This window comes from Petaurus breviceps, unplaced genomic scaffold (genome assembly GCF_028583685.1).
Source record: "Petaurus breviceps papuanus isolate PSGF00001 unplaced genomic scaffold, PetGlider_PUasm1.0 185, whole genome shotgun sequence".
Taxonomy (NCBI): domain Eukaryota; kingdom Metazoa; phylum Chordata; class Mammalia; order Diprotodontia; family Petauridae; genus Petaurus; species Petaurus breviceps.
In genome coordinates, this window is record NW_027185797.1 from 5,287,054 (window position 1) to 5,304,243 (window position 17,190).

A 17,190-nucleotide genomic window follows, 5' to 3' on the forward strand; every position below is an offset into this window, starting at 1 on the left:
TTCCATTCTGGGGCATTGGAGAAGATGAGAATGATCAGCTTGGGGGGAGGGCTTACGTAAGCTCCTTCTTGGAGCTGGCGAAGCTATTTCAGGTTGAATTATCACATTCTAGTTTTAATTTACATTTCACTGAAAATTGGGCCAAAATTAATGATGGCAAAATTAGGAAACGGATGATTAATATTGAGTGATTAAAATGATATTTGGTGGCTTCAGCCTTTTCCTTGGAGTTCTAAGATTAACCAACAGTTTTTCTGCATGTTTAATTGATTGTGGCGTACAAGCTGAGCAAGTTGTCCTGATAAAGGAGCCTATCATAGTTATTATTTGCATCACACTACGTAGAAAGCTAAAATTTCTTTTTTTCCAGAACCTTTTAATTTAATTTGTGTTTACACTCAGGAAACACTTAGGTTGTCACTTATCACCGAAATGGCTTTAGTTCATTGGAAGAATGTGTTATTTAAAAGGTGATCATTCATTTTAATTGTACTTTAAATTCTAATTTAAACAATGCTGATGGGAGACATTCAAAGAGTTGCTTCAATTTATAGTCAAAATGAATCTTTAATGAAGTGACGAGTGTTCCAAAGAATCCCTAAATTCCATGATCCCTTAGGAGCCAGATTTCAGCACAGTGAAATAGATTGTGAATGTGTAACTGCTGACAGATTGATGGCATTTGATAAGGCTCCTTATTGTGAATTAAGATGCTTAGAAGATTAATTTTAGAAATGTTAAAGGGATTTTTTTTTAGAATGGCACAGCTACTTTTCTAAATAATTTCTCAAAGAACACATTGTCTTTTCTGTAGGATTCAGCTGCAGCAAAAGCATTCTCCAAACACACTAATTCTGTATCACTTTGTGGGGAGGCCCATGTCCACCAGCTCAGAGTCAGCCTCGATAATTAAACGGCTGACTTTAAAGGTAAACTGGTACCTTTTTTCCACACAAGCAAAATCCTTATTTCAGTATTAGTTTCTAAGTGCTTGGCAATAATTGAGTTATTTTCAGGATTTAAATGAATAACTCTCATGACTGTAGAACTGTCCTTTTCACATCTCTGTAGATATAACAGTATCTTCTGCTAGCCATCACAGGCTGTACACATTGTTCAGCAGCTAATTTGTGTGTATGTGTGTCTGTATCTGTGTGTGTCTGTGTCTGTGTGTGTCTGTTCTTGCAGCTGATGCAGCATTCCTGGTCAGTATCTGGGCTAACACTGGATCCTGGGAAACTCCTTGAGGAGTTTCCACGGTGGCTAGAAAAGCTCTCTGCTCGTCATCAAGGCAGTATCATCATCATTATTGATTCTATAGATCAAATTCAGGTACTGTTCCAGCCTTCTGTTCATAATCTCCTTGGTGAACTTGGAATAATAAGAGCTCCTGCTTTTATAGCACTAGCCTCAGAGGACCCAGGTTCAAATCCCAGCTCCGCCATGCATTATCTGTGTGAGTTTGGACAAGTCACCTCTCGGGGTCTTAGTTTCCTCATCAACAAAATAAAGGGCTGAGGTCCCCTCCAACCACAATTCCCTTTGTACAAAGTTCTTGTCTCACAAGCCCCACACAGGCAGGAAGTCCCCACCATTTTACAAACCATTTTACATTTGCAGGATCAAAGATGGTGTGACTTGTCACACAACTCATAAGTTGTGGAACCTGGACTCCAACCCATGACTTCTGACCCTGAGTCCCCACTACCCTGTGGTGCTTTTTCTGGAAAAGAAAAAAAAGCATCCATCACCTGTGACAAGAATAGCCATTTACATTTCTGTTCCATTGATTTTATGATTTCCTCCTGGGAGGAAGCCAGTCAGGTTAAAGATTATTGTTGTGCTGATTATCAGTCAAGGAAAGGTTGGGTATTTTAATGAAGCCATTGATGCTGTTGAACAGCCAGGTCCCTAATTTGTTTATATTTTAGTATTTATAGACTAAAACCTTTTTCTGATGACTTGTGCTATATGATTAACTTACCATATTTTAAATTAAAAGACTTAGTTTTTTTTTTACCATTTGGAGCTCTCTGGGTAGTGAATCTAGTGGTTTTACCATACAATACTCTCAACATGGAAGGTATCATATCATTAACAAGAATTATTCAGGGGTGGCTAGGTGGCGCAGTGAGTAAAGCACCAGCCCCAGAGTCAGGAAGACCCAAGTTTGGTTCCGGCCTCAGACACTTAACACCCACACACCCACACACACACAAACACACAAAAAAAACAACTAGCTGCTGTGTAACCTTGGGCAAGTTACTTAATCCCAACTGCCCTCCAAAAAAGCAAAAAAAAGAATTATTCAATAGAATTTTTGGTATCATTTTTCAAAAATAGGTCCAAAACATTGAATGATAATTTCCCCTTTTCTGCTTTGGTTAGTACTGGGAATGTGATCCTTAGCGAGTTTGAACTAATAGATTGGATGTTGTTTTTATATTTTCAAGCAAGTTGAAAAACACATGAAGTGGCTGATAGATCCCCTGCCTGTGAATGTGAGAGTAATTGTGTCAGTGAATGTAGAAACATGCCCTCCGGCATGGAGGTATGATAATAAGTTATTCTTGCAGATTGTCTAGCTATAAATATGTAAATTCAGTGTGCGGTGTGTGACAGTGTTACATTTCAATTTTTTAAACTTGGCCTGCCATAAAAAGTTCACTAACCTGCCAAGACAAATGATGAGCCTTCTCCTTGCCAATTTCCTCCCTTCTATCAGTCTTTACTTCTCTCGCATCTTTATTCCTCTTGCCTTTTATAGTGTCCCTTTCGGCTCCTTTCTAATCATTCCCACAAAGGCTTAACATTTTCCTCTTTCTGTTTTCTACTCACAAGTAACACCAAGAATCAGTTAATGTTACCAGCCAGCACCAACATTAGCAGGACAATTTTGCCTGCAGTCCATATTCTGTCGTCACCTCATTTTTCTCTTGCCAGAGCCCATTTTTCACCTATCAGTGGTGAGTGTGAATTTGAATGTGTGGGTTATTGAATGGCGGGCACTTAATTCATATTTTATACTTTTGATGTTTAAGAGTAAAACTGGTGTACATTAAATCTAATGCATTTGGGATTTTCTTAAAATACTAAATTTATCATACATATTTTCAGCTATTAATGATAGTCTTACTTGGGAATCAATATTTTTGTTTGGGGACCTTGTTGGATACATCAGAGCAAGGAAAATGGTGTTTTTTTCCTGTCACGTAGAGTGAAAGGACCCATGGGGACCAAGATGACAGGCTTGAGATTTTCCATAATCCAGACTCATGGTGAGCTCTCAGGATAAGAGTCCCATGTCCTGCAGTAGAGGAGACCTCAAGCATCATTGAATGATAATAGGGTGTCTTGTACCTTTCACTAGTTCCCCCAGAACAGTGCCTTACTCATAGCAGGGGCCCAATAAATGTTTAATTATATGTACATACATACATATATAATATATGTCATATAATATATGTTATAGCTTTAAGCTGCTATACAATAATACCTTCCAAATATATTGCCCTTTAGCAATATTGTATTTATGCTGTGTTATTTCATAGCACTATGTGTGAGAATTTTTTGAAGAGTGGTGATATAATTATATTAAGAGGAAACAAATCAAATTAACATTGGTATAAGGATATAAACCTTTTCTAGATATATTTCATATATTTCCAAGGTGAAATAGGATTTCTGATTCTCATCAAAGATTTTAGTCTTTTGCTGGTAGATTGATAGTACATAGTATGTTATTAGACCAGGATATCAATTTTTCTTCTCTTGTTTTAAATAAAAGGCTGTGGCCAACACTTCATCTTGACCCTTTAAATTCAAAAGATGCAAAAGCTCTTATCACTGCAGAATGCAACTGTGTGGATATTAAATTGACTAAAGAGCAGGTACGTGCTTTAATTTGAGTATCCATATCTCACTTCTTAAAGTCTTCTTAAAGAAAATGTTGTTTAAGATAGGGAAGATGGGTGCTGTTCACTATCACAAGCATAAATGAGTTTTAGCCACTACATGGTTAAATGCATTTTGTTCTCAATTAGTAGTGATAGATTTGGTGTCCTGTGCTTTTCTATAATTGGAAATATGAGGACTTTAAATATGTCTGGGTATATGGTATACCCCTCCCTCAAAAAATGCATATCCACCTCCCTTATTGTGTAAAATCAGGAACTTTACCAAATCTGAATGTATTCCAACCCAGAGAAATTGTCACCTTGATCAAGATTATGCAACCTGGCCCCTTGTTTGGTAATGTGAATGTCTCGTGGTCCTGGCTACTTCATTTCAGGTGGAATTTTGTGTTTTGTTTTGGTAAACCTCTGTTCTAGGAAAAGAAACTAGAGCGACATTGTCGTTCTGCTACAACCTGCAACGCCTTGTACGTCACCCTTTTGTGTAAAATGATCACGCGGTAAGTTATGGTTCCCTAGAACTCTCTCTTGCATGTTTTGTGTTTGCTGAAAACCGTGCCATCAGCATGTGAGTTTGGGAAGCCATCACTGTCACTGTTCGTGGGGGGGGTGGGGGGTTCAGGTAACTCTTTCCAGGACACTGGAGGGCCATTTCTCTACTGCAGCAGTAACTCCAGAGTGCTAGGGCATTACTAGTAGCCTATGTGGATGATTGAACCCTGGGGTTATTAATTAATGAATTGTTAGGTGTTTTTAAATAAATTTACCTAACTTGGCCAGGTAGAGGACTGTTTTTGAAAACTTCCTTAAGGCATAGTGTAAGCCACACAGGTAAATACCATACACAAAAGGTAAAAGCTTAGCTGGAGGATGGGGGAGGGGGTGTGCTCCTTTGTTGCAAAAGCAGATCTCTTTGGAGCCATACAATAGCTATATTTAATTATCTTTATTTTCATAATCTTTATGTTCTTTTCTTTAAATTAAAAATATTAATATCTGAATTTTAAATTCCTTCAGTAATGAATTCCTTTCCTTTTAAATAAGGCAGCAGATTTCATGCTTATTGATGTCTTATCTACTTAACTGTAGGTCCTTGGGCAAGTCACATTACCATTTACAGTTTCCTTTCTGTAAAATGATGTCCTTTAGACTAGTTGGCTGTTGTCTAAGGCCACACCCTCCTAGCTCTACAATGATCATTCATTAGTGCAATTTGAGGAAGGTTTAACAATTGCACCCACTAGGTATTATCCGCTGAGTACTTTGATCCTGCTCTGTAACATAGATGGACTTATCAAAAAATCAGTATCTAAGCATCATGAGGAATCATATATTTTTTCCATTGAAAATGAGTAATATTTTTTAAAGCATTCATTGTTGTAACCTTGCATGAAGACTCCTATGTGCCTGTTCTGGTCATGAGCATCACTGAAAAGCACAAATATTGAGTCATGTTTTCAGTTCATGTAATAACATTTGTTAAAATTGTCCCTTGCCTACAGGCTGATTTCTTTCCAGCTCTGACCCTCCCTGCTCCCCCCCACCCCGACCACCATGCTGATCTGCCTGGCTCACTAACTGGGTCTGCTTGTGATTATTTTCCTAGCCTCCAATGTTGTGCATTTGCACGTAGGGATCAGAGCATTCTTTTTAGTGTCCTGCATAGCTGCCTCATGCCATGTTTGTGATTTCTGCTGTTAGCTCTGATATGTTTGGGGTAGTGAGGCTTTTTCTGTATTACCGTATTTATCAACACAGTTTACCATTTGAAGGAATGAAATCTGCTTTCTATCCAAGGATTCATGCAATTTTTTTGATGACATGAAAAGCAATTTAAATCTCTCTCCTATGTTTTAGCAGCCCTGGAAGATCCAACGTAGATGAAGTCTTGCAACAGTGTTTCCAGTGTCAGGATACTGTGTCCTTATACAGGCTGGTGTTGCGATCGATTCAGGAATCCATGGACTGTGATAAAGAGAGAGACCTGATGAAGGAGGTGAGTGCACAGCGTCATGAGAGGTTTGGTTTCTGTGACTTTAATTAATAATTACGCCGATATTCTTTGCTTAATGCTCCAGTTTTAAATTGCTATTAAAGATGTCTCATGTAAATCCCAGAATGCCAGCAAATCCCAACATGCCTGCTTGTCGTGGGGGCTTATAACGACTTGATTTGTTTCGTAAAATGTCTGATGTCCTTGTTGCCTGAGACAATCCATATGCACCCAGCTGGACTGACTCCTTAAAATACTCTAGAGATGGAAGGCACAGGACGGGGGCTGCTCGCCTCCAGCTCCTGCTACCAGGTGAATGATTTGGGGCAGGGCATCCTTTGCCCTGATTTTATGCTCGCCACCGGTGTTTCTCACCTGCTTGGCAGGCTTACAACCTCTTCGATATTTGTGGAATCTGCCCAAGTCTGCAGATAATTCTATGCCTGATTGAAATGTGTGGTTGGCTCTTGACCAAATGAAAGAGGGGTATCCAGGGGCGGCTAGGTGGCACAGTAAGTAAAGCGCTGGCGCCGGAGTCAGGAGGACTCAAGTTCGGTTCCGGCCTCAGACACTTAACACCCACACACAAAAAAAGCTAGCCGTGTAACCTTGGGCAAGTTACTTAACCCCAATTGCCCTCCAAAAGGCAAAAAAAAAGGGGGGGGTATCCAGCTAGCTTCTTTTTTTGTTTGTTTTTGGGTTTTGGGGTTTTTTTGAGGGGGGAAGGCAAGGCAACTAAGGTTGAATGACTTGCCCAAGGTCACACAGCTAATAAGTGTGTCAAGTGTCTTAGGCCAGATTTACACTCAGGTCTTTCTGACTCCAGGGGAGTGCCACCTAGCTGCCCCCAAACTAGTTTACTTCTAATAAAATGTGTTTCTAGACTTAGAAGTCTATCGATAGTCGGCTTTTGAAATTCCCACTGTTTAGGGAAGTTAATACTAAGGTAACTTTGAAGTACATTTATTTATTTATTTAAGTCCCTTTGAAGTACATTTATCATAACTTTCGAAATATTGCATTTTATGGAATGAGGATTTTTATTGGGTTTTCTCTTTGCACATGTAATACATGTCACAGTAGAAGGCATTTTGTGTTACTTCAGTTCTGTTTGTAAAACAAAATTCCTTTAGCTTAATGACATCTTTGGATCAGGAGAAATCAATGGAATTGACTTTTTTGAATAAGCAGTTGTTGAGATTAAGGATTTCCATAGCAGTTGGCTCCGTTATTTGTGAGGCTTTCGGGTCATGGTATCGGTCTGTTTGCTCTCTAGATCCTCTGCCTGGTCAGCGTCAGTCACAATGGAGTGAGTGAATCTGAGCTGATGGCACTCTACCCTGACCTGTCCTGGTCAGTACTGACATCCCTTGTTCATAGTTTGCACAGAATGTGTTTACTGACGTATGGCTGTGGTTTACTCAGGTTCCAACACCTCCAGGTAAGCAGTCTGTTTTGTGTATTTGCCAATCTCTAATCTTTGAAACATTTAAAACTAAAATTTTCTGTTGAGAGCCTCTGATGTGCATGGCCCTGAGCTCCATTCTGGGGGAGGATCCAGAGATGAAGGAAATGGACCTCAAAGTCTAGTGAGGCTGTCATGTCACTTCCTATTGGCAGATCTGTGTGGAGGGAATTCAAGGAAGGCTTTGTAGAGGTCGTATTTGATCTGGGCCTCACTATGTGAGTAGGATTTGGCTACTGAAAGGACAGATCATTCCAGTCAGAGGAAATGATGGGAGTCAAGGCAGACAGGCTGTACAACATGGAGCTGGAAAAGGTAGGCGTTGAATGTCAGGGTAAGGAGTAAAGAATTTAGGCTGCCTAAGTGGATAGCAGAGGTGCTTTCAGAGGATTCTGTAATTTGGGGATGGGGAAAGGGAGGCAACATGAATAAATTTAGAAATTTTAGATTTAGAATTATTTAGAAATATTTTAAAATTTAGATTTATTTAGACTTAAATTTATTTAGAAATTTTACATTTAGAAATATTAGATTAGAAATTTAGGAATATTTAGATTTAGAAATATTAAATTAAAATCTGCCATTATCATTTGAACAAACTTTAAAAGGAACTACATACATAGAGTCTGGTGCTGTCCAAAATACCTGTTTTATTTTATCAGATTTTATTTGTGTAAAAAGGTAAATATATTCCTGACTTGTTATCATTTTTATTTTTAGGGTATTTTTTTATGCTCATTTATTCTGCATATGAGTACTCATGGTTGATTTCTGTTACAAGGAATGTGTTTTTGTATTGTAGTCATATTTTTGTTTGTCAATATATTTGGCCTCATTTTCCAGTTTGTTTCCTCCTTTATTTTCAGTTTCATATTTTACTTGGTATTTTTAATGCTTCTCCAACACCGCACCTGTGATTTCATTGATATAAGGAACTCCCAGTGTGGAAATACCCTCTGCTGATGCAGTTTTAGTAACTCATTCCTAACTCAAGAGTTGCATGGGGCAGTGACAAGTTAAGTCTCTTGCCTATGTTCTCATGGCTAGAATGTATCAAAGACAAGAGTACAGGTTCTCCTGTCTTCATAGATGGTCTTCTGTCCATTATGTCACATTACCTCCCATATGTCTGAGATCTTTCACACATAAATTAAGATTGGAATTAATCCTTTCTTTTCCTAAAAATAAATGTTGAAATGGAGGTATTTTATCGAGTATCACTACTGTACAGCATATAGTACTTGCTAAAAAAAAACAAACAAAAATATAGCTTCATGATTATTTTCTGTGGTACTACAGTGATGGATTTGGAATTATAATTTCTTTTTAGGAAATATATTCCATGACAGATGTGTGTCAGCCAATCAATAAACATTTATTAAGCACCTGCTGTGTATTAGGCACTGTACTAAGTACTAGGGATACAAAAAGAAGCAAAAGTTAGTCCCTGCCCTCAAGGAGCTTACAGTCTAACGAAGAAGCCAACACATATGTCATACGAATATCACTTAATAAAATTATATAATTTACTTATTATTTCCTAGGCTTGGGAAACAGTGAGATTAGAATACATGGAAGAAAGTCAAGATATTTCTACCTATAGAGAAAAGCTAATCGAATATTTCACCTCACAACTAAGGTATTTCAGATCTTCAGTTTGGTCCTTCTCCAACTTCTATTGTGAACTGTGGGTAACAACATCATTTTCTTTTCATGGGGCTTTTATAGTCTAAGAACTTGTTAGTGGCAAATAAATTCAAATCCCATCCTTGCCCTATTAATGTTAAATGTATCAAATGATGCTCTAAAATGTAAGTCTTCTTTCAGAGGAGAGGAAGCATGCCATAGTGGTTAGAGTTCACTTTTGCCATCCTGAAGACTTGTCTTCATTTCCTGCCTCGACCTAGCTGTGTAACCTTGAGCATAACTCAACCTCTCTGTGCCCCAGGCAGTTTTCAAAGACCATACATTTCTTATGAGTTACTGATATAGTTTGGTAAAGATTTCCATGCCAGAAATTTACCACATGGTTAAAACTGAGGGGTCCTTAGATCTGGAGTTAAAAGGAATTTCCGGGGTCATCTAGCATGATCCTCATTTTACAAATGAAGTGGTTGTGTTTAAAAAAAGAGAGAGAGTCTCAATTTTTGACCAGGTATTCAAACCAAATTTAAGATGGGGAAATCTGGATTTGGTGTAGAAAATACTTTGATGTTGAATTTTTCTCTAGTTTAATAGTTAAAGAAAAAGTATGGGTTTGTGTTTTATTTCACTATTTATTTCATTTGGTTTGGTTTTTGTTGTTCTTGCTTGAGGATCTTTGTTGCCCTTTAAAAAAAGTGTCATTGATGCCTTTTGTTTTGACACTATAATCATTTCCTTTGTTGAATTTTCCAAAAATCTCCTAGATCGGCTTTCATTTAGGTGCAGCTGATTACTGTGGTTGCCTTGGTCTTTGATGCCAGACCCGTTAGGTTCAAGACCCTGGTGTTATCTTAGTTCTGGCCTATATGAAGAGTCAGGACATCATTCTAAATAAAGTTTATTTCCTTTGAACTAATGTACTTCACTGCCTCAAAAACTCATGATTTCATCACCATGCCACTCCCTCCACTGTCTGAGAAGACATACTCCCTCCACTGCCACGTTGGAGAGGCACCAAATACCTCATGTGCTGATTTCACGGAGTCGTCTTCTCCTCCTCTCTTTAGTAAAGCCCGAGTGACCTGGAGGTGTGCAGATGAGCTCCCTTGGCTTTTCCAGCAACAGGGCAACAAACAGAAGTTGCATGAATGTCTGCTCAACCTCTTTGTGTCTCAGAATCTTTACAAAAGGTAAGAAGAGAGTGGATCTCAGTGAGTTGGTTTGGATTTAAAATTGATACATTCTGGCATTTGGGGATTCTAGTAAACAAATCCCAGAGGAGACATTTATAGAAAATGTTATTCTTGGGGCGGCCAGGTGGCTCAGCGAGTAAGAGCACCGGCTCCAGTGTCGGGATGACCTGGATCAAATCTGGGCTCAGATACTCAGCACCACACCCAGAAATAATAACTGGCCGTGTAACCTTGAGCAGGGTACTTAACCCCGATTGCTTTAAAAAAAAAAAACAAAACGGAAAATGTTATTGTTGTTGGGTCGTTTTCAGTCACGTCTGACTCTTTATGACACCATTTCAGGTTTTCTTGGCAGAGATGATGGAGTGGTTTGCCATTTCTTTCTCTAGCTCATTTTACAGATGAGGAAACTGAGTGAGATAGGGTGAAGTGACGTGCCATGGGTCACATAGCTAGTAAGTAAGGCCAAATTTGAACTCATAAAGATGGGCCTTCCTGATTCCAGGTCTGGCACTCAGTCTACTGCATGTAGAAAACTGCAATATGGCCAGGATTCCCCAAAAGGAATAGTAAGAAGAAGAAGAGAAAAAGTGGTTCATAGGGTTAGGATGGGGAGAGGTTGACATTCCTCCACATCTCAGCACAGCTCACTGCCATTCATGTTATCTTCATGGAGGGATCAAATCTCTGCTCAAGCACTTAGGCCTGTGTGACCCTGGCCAAGTCTCCACTCTCTGGGCTGCTGTTTCCTCTACAAAATGAGGATGTTGGACTGGAGCAGGACTTCTTGACGTTTTTGGAGTCACTGCCCCTCGGAGTCTGATGAAGCCTCCAGAGCCCTTCTCAGAGGAATGTTTTTAAATGCATAAAATAAATTATATTACAATGCAAAGGAAACCAGTTATATTAACATATAGTTATCCAATTAAAAAAAAAAACAAGTTTTCAGACCCCAGGTTAAGACATACAGGACTAGCTAAAAGGACAAAATTTCACAGTCACTTCTAGCTCTGATCCTGTGATTAGAAGCACCCAGATGGTGCAGTGGCTAGAGCACTAGACTTGGATTAGGAAGACTTCAGTTCAGTTTCAGCCCCAGACACTTACTAGCTGTGTGACCCTGGGCAAGTCATTCAACCTCTCTGTCTCCCTTCCCTCAACTATAAAATGGGGATAATAATAACATCTGCCTCCCCGGATTGTTGTAAGGATCAAATGATTTAGTATTTGTAAACACTTTAGTATAATGCCTGGCATGTAGGAGGTGTTTAATAAATATTTATATCCTCCCTTTCCTTCCTCCCTATGTTTCAGATTTACAGTTTTGAGACCAGGTGCTGTACTCTAAATCAATCCTGATTAATAATGAGCATAATGAAAGGGTCATTTACTCTGGGATTTTTCTACATTACATCTATTTTATTTAGTCATGCTTGTTTTTAATATAAACTGTATTACTGACATTCCAACTTGTGACTATGAGTATCAGAATTTTTTCCCCTGTCATCCTTACAAATCTAATTTGGATTTGAATTGGATTTGAATGTCTTTTTTTCCCCTCTCTAGGGACCTTTCTTGAGGTTAACTTTTTACTTCTTTATGGCCACTAATCTAATTGATTTTTTTCCTACCTGTATGTACTTTAATGCATTCTCCATTGGAGAATAGCAGATCTCCCTTGAACCTGGAATCTTCTGCAGAAGAAATGTATTTTCTTTTGTCTTGCAGGTTGGTGATAAAAACACAGACTAGGAGTCCACCCAGAACCCATTGTTTTTCTCAGCTTCCTTAGTCTACGGTGTTCTTTTTCTCCTTCCTTACATTAAGAGTGACCCTGGCTCTTGATTGCCTAGATGTTGAATGGCAATTTAATGCGTTAGTGTCATTACATAATCCTTCTGCATGTGACTAGTCAAGGGGCTGTATTTCTTCATGGAAATACTTTTAATTGACATTTGCTTGTTTTGACTTTCATTATTAAACAAAGCATGGAGTTAGTTGTTTTCTTAGCAACAGTTCTCCCACATTTACGATTCAGTACAAAGAAACCGCTGAATTACAGTAGAGTGGGTAGATATGCAGAGTAAGCTTTGGTACGTCATGTCATAACTGGAAAAGGCTAAATCTGAGACAAAATTGACATCAACTCAGTATGGGTTTTGTTTTCAAGCTACTGTGAATGTCTGTGTCTGTCAGTGTCTGTGTGGTTTCTCATGAAATTATTATGTTAAAACAGAGGACACTTTGCCGAGTTGCTGAGCTATTGGCAGCTCGTTGGGAGAGATAAGGGCTCCATGGCTGCTGAATATTTTGATTCCTTGAAGCAGTATGAGAAAAACTGTGAAGGAGAAGAAAGCATGATGTCTTTAGCTGATCTCTATGAGACCCTGGGTCGGTTTCTCAAGGACCTAGGCCTTCTCAGTCAGGTAAGGGTCTCAGAAACTCCCTGGAAATGGGGGTTTTCATGTTGTGACTAAATGCATAGTCTTTTCCCTTTCCACTTCCCCTTCTTCTTTTTTCTGCTTTTTTGAGGGGGAAGGCAGGGCAGTTGGGGTTAAGTGACTTGCCCAAGGTCACATGGCTAGTAAGTGTTAAGTGTCTGAGGCCAGATTTGAACTTAGGTCCTCCTGACTTCAGGGCTGGTGCTCTGTTCACTGCTCCACCTAGCCACCCCTCTTCCCCTTCTTCTCACTCCCCTTATTGATTCTCCTATACTGTGAAATAATTCATTAGAAAGCAGGTTTCTAAGAGTTCTCAGTTTTATTTTGATTTTCTTTTGAGGGGGCAGGCTGTTACTCATTAGAAAGTCCATTAGAAAGCAGGTTTCTAAGAGTTCTGTTTTAATTGAATGTTGGTGGGGTGGGTGGGGGGCAGGCTATTGTTCCCTTGCAGAGGTCTTTAGAAATCCGAGAAACAGCCCTGGATCCAGACCACCCCCGAGTGGCCCAGTCCCTCCACCAGCTGGCAAGTGTTTACGTGCAATGGAAAAAATTTGGCAATGCTGAGCAGCTGTATAAACAAGCCCTGGAAATCCTGGAGAATGCTCATGGTTCCGAGCATCCTCTCATTGCCCGGGAGCTTGATGCCCTTGCAACCTTATATCAGAAGCAGAACAAGTAAGAGTGAAGCTGGTGGTCTTGCCATGTCAGGGGAGGAGTTTTGGGTTGGCTTGTATTTCAATGAGTACATCGTTCTGGCCTCAGACACTTAATACTTACTAGCAGTGTGACCTTGGGCAAGTCACTTAACCCCAATTGCCCTGCCCTCCCCCATCCAAAAAGCAAATAAATACATACATCATGATGGGGAATGGGGAGGGGTGATGAGGACAGGAGTGGTCAGTGTGTGTTTCTTGATTTTTATTACTTGTGTCTAAGTAGAATTCCTTAGGATGAGTAATTTACAGGGAGTAACGGTATTGAACAAGAATTTCACTGTGTTCGGCAGGTAACTAATTAGTGACGCAAATTAAAACTTTCATTTTGCCTCAAGAGATACTGTAGAGGAAATTTCTGACCCCAGTTAAAAATGCTGCAGTATCCACAGGGATGGCTGGCCAAGTCAACCTGAAACTTGTGATTATAACTCACTTGGGTCATCCACTGTCCGTGTGACGTGAATACCGTAGGACTTCGATGATGCACTGAACTGGGAGATGGCAGGCCTGGGTTCTAGCCCCGATTATGCCACTGAACAGTTGGGCAAGTCATTGCATCCTGCTTCTCTTCTCTGATGTGGGAGAATTGAATCAGATGAAATCTAAGATCCCTTGGCAAGACTAATTCAGCATCACTGTGTTCTGGGCTTTGAGAATACAAAAGATATCCTCTCCTTCCCCCCTCTCTGCAAAAGATACCCCCATAAACCAGAAAACCCAAGCCCTAGGAGCTGCTCCGAATCTGGAAGTTAAATCATTTTTTCTGAGTCATTGTTGAGCCAGGTTTTGGTTTTATGAGATGAGACACTTCTGTTAGAAGTTTTAAATTTCACAAGCATTCTCATTAGATGAAAGCTCAGCGTTACTTAGTAACCAAAAATATTTCTTCATATATGCATCTAAAAATATTTCCTTTTTACCAGTGATGTGTTTGCACTTAGGTTTGTTCCTTTTGGCTTATTTTTCTTCTAAATTATTTTCTTAGATATGAACAAGCTGAACATCTAAGGAAAAAGTCCTTTAAAATCCGACAAAAAGTTGCAAGGAGAAAAGGCAATTTGGTAAAGAAATGAATTTTTTGTTTTGTTATGTATTTGAAACCCTAAGAATGATTAAAGGCTGTATTTCCCATAGTATATCATAGACTTTTTCCTTTCACAAAGTCAAGGACTTAATTTTGGGCATTCTTGAAGTGTCCACTAAGGCCTTTCCAGTTTAGGACAGTGGTCCTCATCCCCCTCAAGGAGTACAACAACCAGGTAAGTTGCGTGATCAGGAAAGGAGAGCTGTGAAATCCTCTTAGATACTGAGCTAGAATGTGACTGAAGAATATTCAGAGAGATAAAGAAGCGCGGCCTCCTGAAACAAAAGTCTGATCAAGATCTTTTCATTTCCAGTTACAAGGAAGGAAAAAATAATTCTTCCCCTACACACAAACACAATTTTTTTTACAATTTTGTAAATTCGGTTTTTAAAACTCAGCATGGTATTTTTATCTAAGCTGCAATTTTCATATGTCTAATATGGAAAGCATAATAATAATAATACTTGGCGCCGTCTCTACCTTCAAAGGTTGTAAGAAATGTGCTCATTAAACTCCAGAACCCTTCTCACCTGGGAGCTGTTTCTCCTGGTTTAAAACAGTTCATGTCTGATTTTAATTAAGAAGTAGAAATGATTTAGTGAGTGTATTTCGAATTCCACTTGTTTTGAAATTGTGCTGTCTTGTGGTATCACTTGAGTTCAGACTTTAAAAAAAAGTAAAAATCCTGAATGGGCTGTCAGGGGACCAGACTCTTATAATTCCATTTCTGATCATAAGATATGCTGGCAAATCATTTTCTGAAATACCATCTTTAGTGAAATGTAGTATGTGAGTGATGGAAATACTTGGATGTGGATAACTTTTCACGAATAATAATTTTAAATTCGACATGACTTAAGTAATTGCAATTGCCTTTTTAAAGAAAAAAGAAAGCATGATTAAGAAACAACTGTGTATTGCTTCAAAATAAACTGATGACAAATTTCCTTTTTTTTTGCTTTAGTATGGATTTGCCCTCTTACGTCGACGGGCCTTACAGTTAGAAGAACTTACATTAGGCAAAGACACACCAGATAATGCTCGAACCCTCAATGAGCTGGGTGTTCTCTATTATCTGCAAAATAATCTTGAGTAAGTAATGCATTGACCAAAAATAAGTAAAGATACTCTGTGCTTTAGCTTCTAGGTGGGTATGAAATGATACATAAGGAAGTTTAGAAGGCTGCGAAACTGAGTGCCGGATTCTCGATGTGATCCGACAGGTGGAGAAACTCTCTGCCGTCATTTAAAACAAGACCTGGAGCTGACTGTGGTTCAGATCATGAGCTTCTTAATGCAAAATTTAGACTAAAATTGAAGAAAGCAGGGAAAACCATCAGACCACATAGGTATGACCTAAATAAATATGAAGTGGGGCGGGAGGGGGTGAATAGATGTAAGGGATTGGATCAGGTAGATGGAGTGTCTGAAGAACTATGGACAGAAGTTCACAATCTCATACAGGAGGCAGCAACAGAAACATTCCAAAGAAGTAGAGAAAGAAAGCCAAATGACTGTCTGATGAGGCTTTATAAATAGCTGAGGAGAAAAGGAAAAGGAAATGTAAAGGAGAAAGGGAAAGATATGCCCAACTAGATGCAGAATTCCAGAGAACTGCAAGGAGAGATATAATGGTTTTCTTAAATGAGCAATGCAAAGAAATAGAAGAAAACAATAGAATGGGAAAGACGAGATCTCTTCAAGAAAATTAGAGATATCAAGGGAATGTTTGGATTAAAATGGGCATGATAAAAGACAACAGAAGCAAAAGAGATTAAGAAGAGGTGACAAGAATGCACCAAGAAAGATCTGGTAATATGACTGATAACCATGATGGTGTAGTTACTGATCTAGGGCCATACATCTTAGAGAATGAAGTCAAGGTGACCTTAGAAAGCATTGTTAACAATTAGGCTAGGGGAGGTGACAGATGATGCTGTTAAAGTGCTGCACTCAATATGGCCACAAATTTGGAAAACTCAGCAGTGGCCACTGGATTAGAAAAGATCAGTTTATGTCCCAGTCCTAAAGAAGGGCAAGGCCAAGAAATGCTCAAATTACTGAACATTCGCACTTATTTCACATGCCATTAAGGTTATTGCTTAAGATTCTGCAAGCTAGGCTTCAGCAGTATGTGAACCAAGAATCATCAGAACCAGATATTGGTTTTCAGAGAAGCAAAGAAACTAGAAACCAAATTGCCAGCATTAGTTGGATTATAGAGAAAGCAAGGGAGTTCCAGAAAAATCTCTTTTTGCTTCATTCACTACATTAAAGCCTTTGACTGTGCGGGTCACAACAAAATCTTACTTGTCTCCTGAGGAACTTGTATGTGGGTTAAGAAGTAACAGAACCAGAAGTGGGAGTGAACAGTTTAAGATTTGGAAACGAGTATGACAAGGCTATATATTGTCACCTTATTTATTTAACTTATATGCATAACACATCATCCAAAGTGTCAGGCTAGATGAATCAAAAAATGGAATTAAAGTTGCTGGGAGAAATATCAACAGTCTCAGGTATGCAGACGATACCACTGTGATGGCAGAACGTGATTAAGAAGCCTCTTGATGAGAGGGAAAGAGGAGAGTGTAAAAGCTGGCTTGAAGCTTGACATTAAAAAAAACTAAGATCTTGGCAACTGGTCCCATCACTTCCTAGCAAATAGAGGGAAAATGGAAGCAGTGTCAGATTTTTTATATTCTTGGGTTCAAAGAACACTGCAGAAGACAGCTACAAC

General features: G+C 39.1%; 2 protein-coding genes across 3 annotated transcripts in view; one reads left to right on the top strand and one right to left on the bottom strand.

The window, feature by feature from the left end:
* ACKR4 (atypical chemokine receptor 4) overlaps positions 1–17,190 on the bottom strand; it is a 781,696-nt gene that overhangs the window by 667,686 nt on the left and 96,820 nt on the right. The window lies entirely within an intron of this gene.
* NPHP3 (nephrocystin 3) overlaps positions 1–17,190 on the top strand; it is a 46,531-nt gene that overhangs the window by 21,245 nt on the left and 8,096 nt on the right. Inside the window, exons 11-23 of one of the 2 annotated variants that reach the window (XM_069088375.1) lie at positions 815–929; positions 1,189–1,332; positions 2,454–2,551; positions 3,788–3,890; positions 4,332–4,414; positions 5,772–5,910; positions 7,184–7,348; positions 8,917–9,011; positions 10,084–10,206; positions 12,446–12,635; positions 13,084–13,325; positions 14,352–14,427; positions 15,415–15,542. In XM_069088375.1, the coding sequence (XP_068944476.1) occupies positions 815–929; positions 1,189–1,332; positions 2,454–2,551; positions 3,788–3,890; positions 4,332–4,414; positions 5,772–5,910; positions 7,184–7,348; positions 8,917–9,011; positions 10,084–10,206; positions 12,446–12,635; positions 13,084–13,325; positions 14,352–14,427; positions 15,415–15,542 (1,701 nt within the window). The remainder of the gene's footprint in view (positions 1–814; positions 930–1,188; positions 1,333–2,453; positions 2,552–3,787; positions 3,891–4,331; positions 4,415–5,771; positions 5,911–7,183; positions 7,349–8,916; positions 9,012–10,083; positions 10,207–12,445; positions 12,636–13,083; positions 13,326–14,351; positions 14,428–15,414; positions 15,543–17,190) is intronic. The other variant, XM_069088376.1, reaches the window with a different exon arrangement.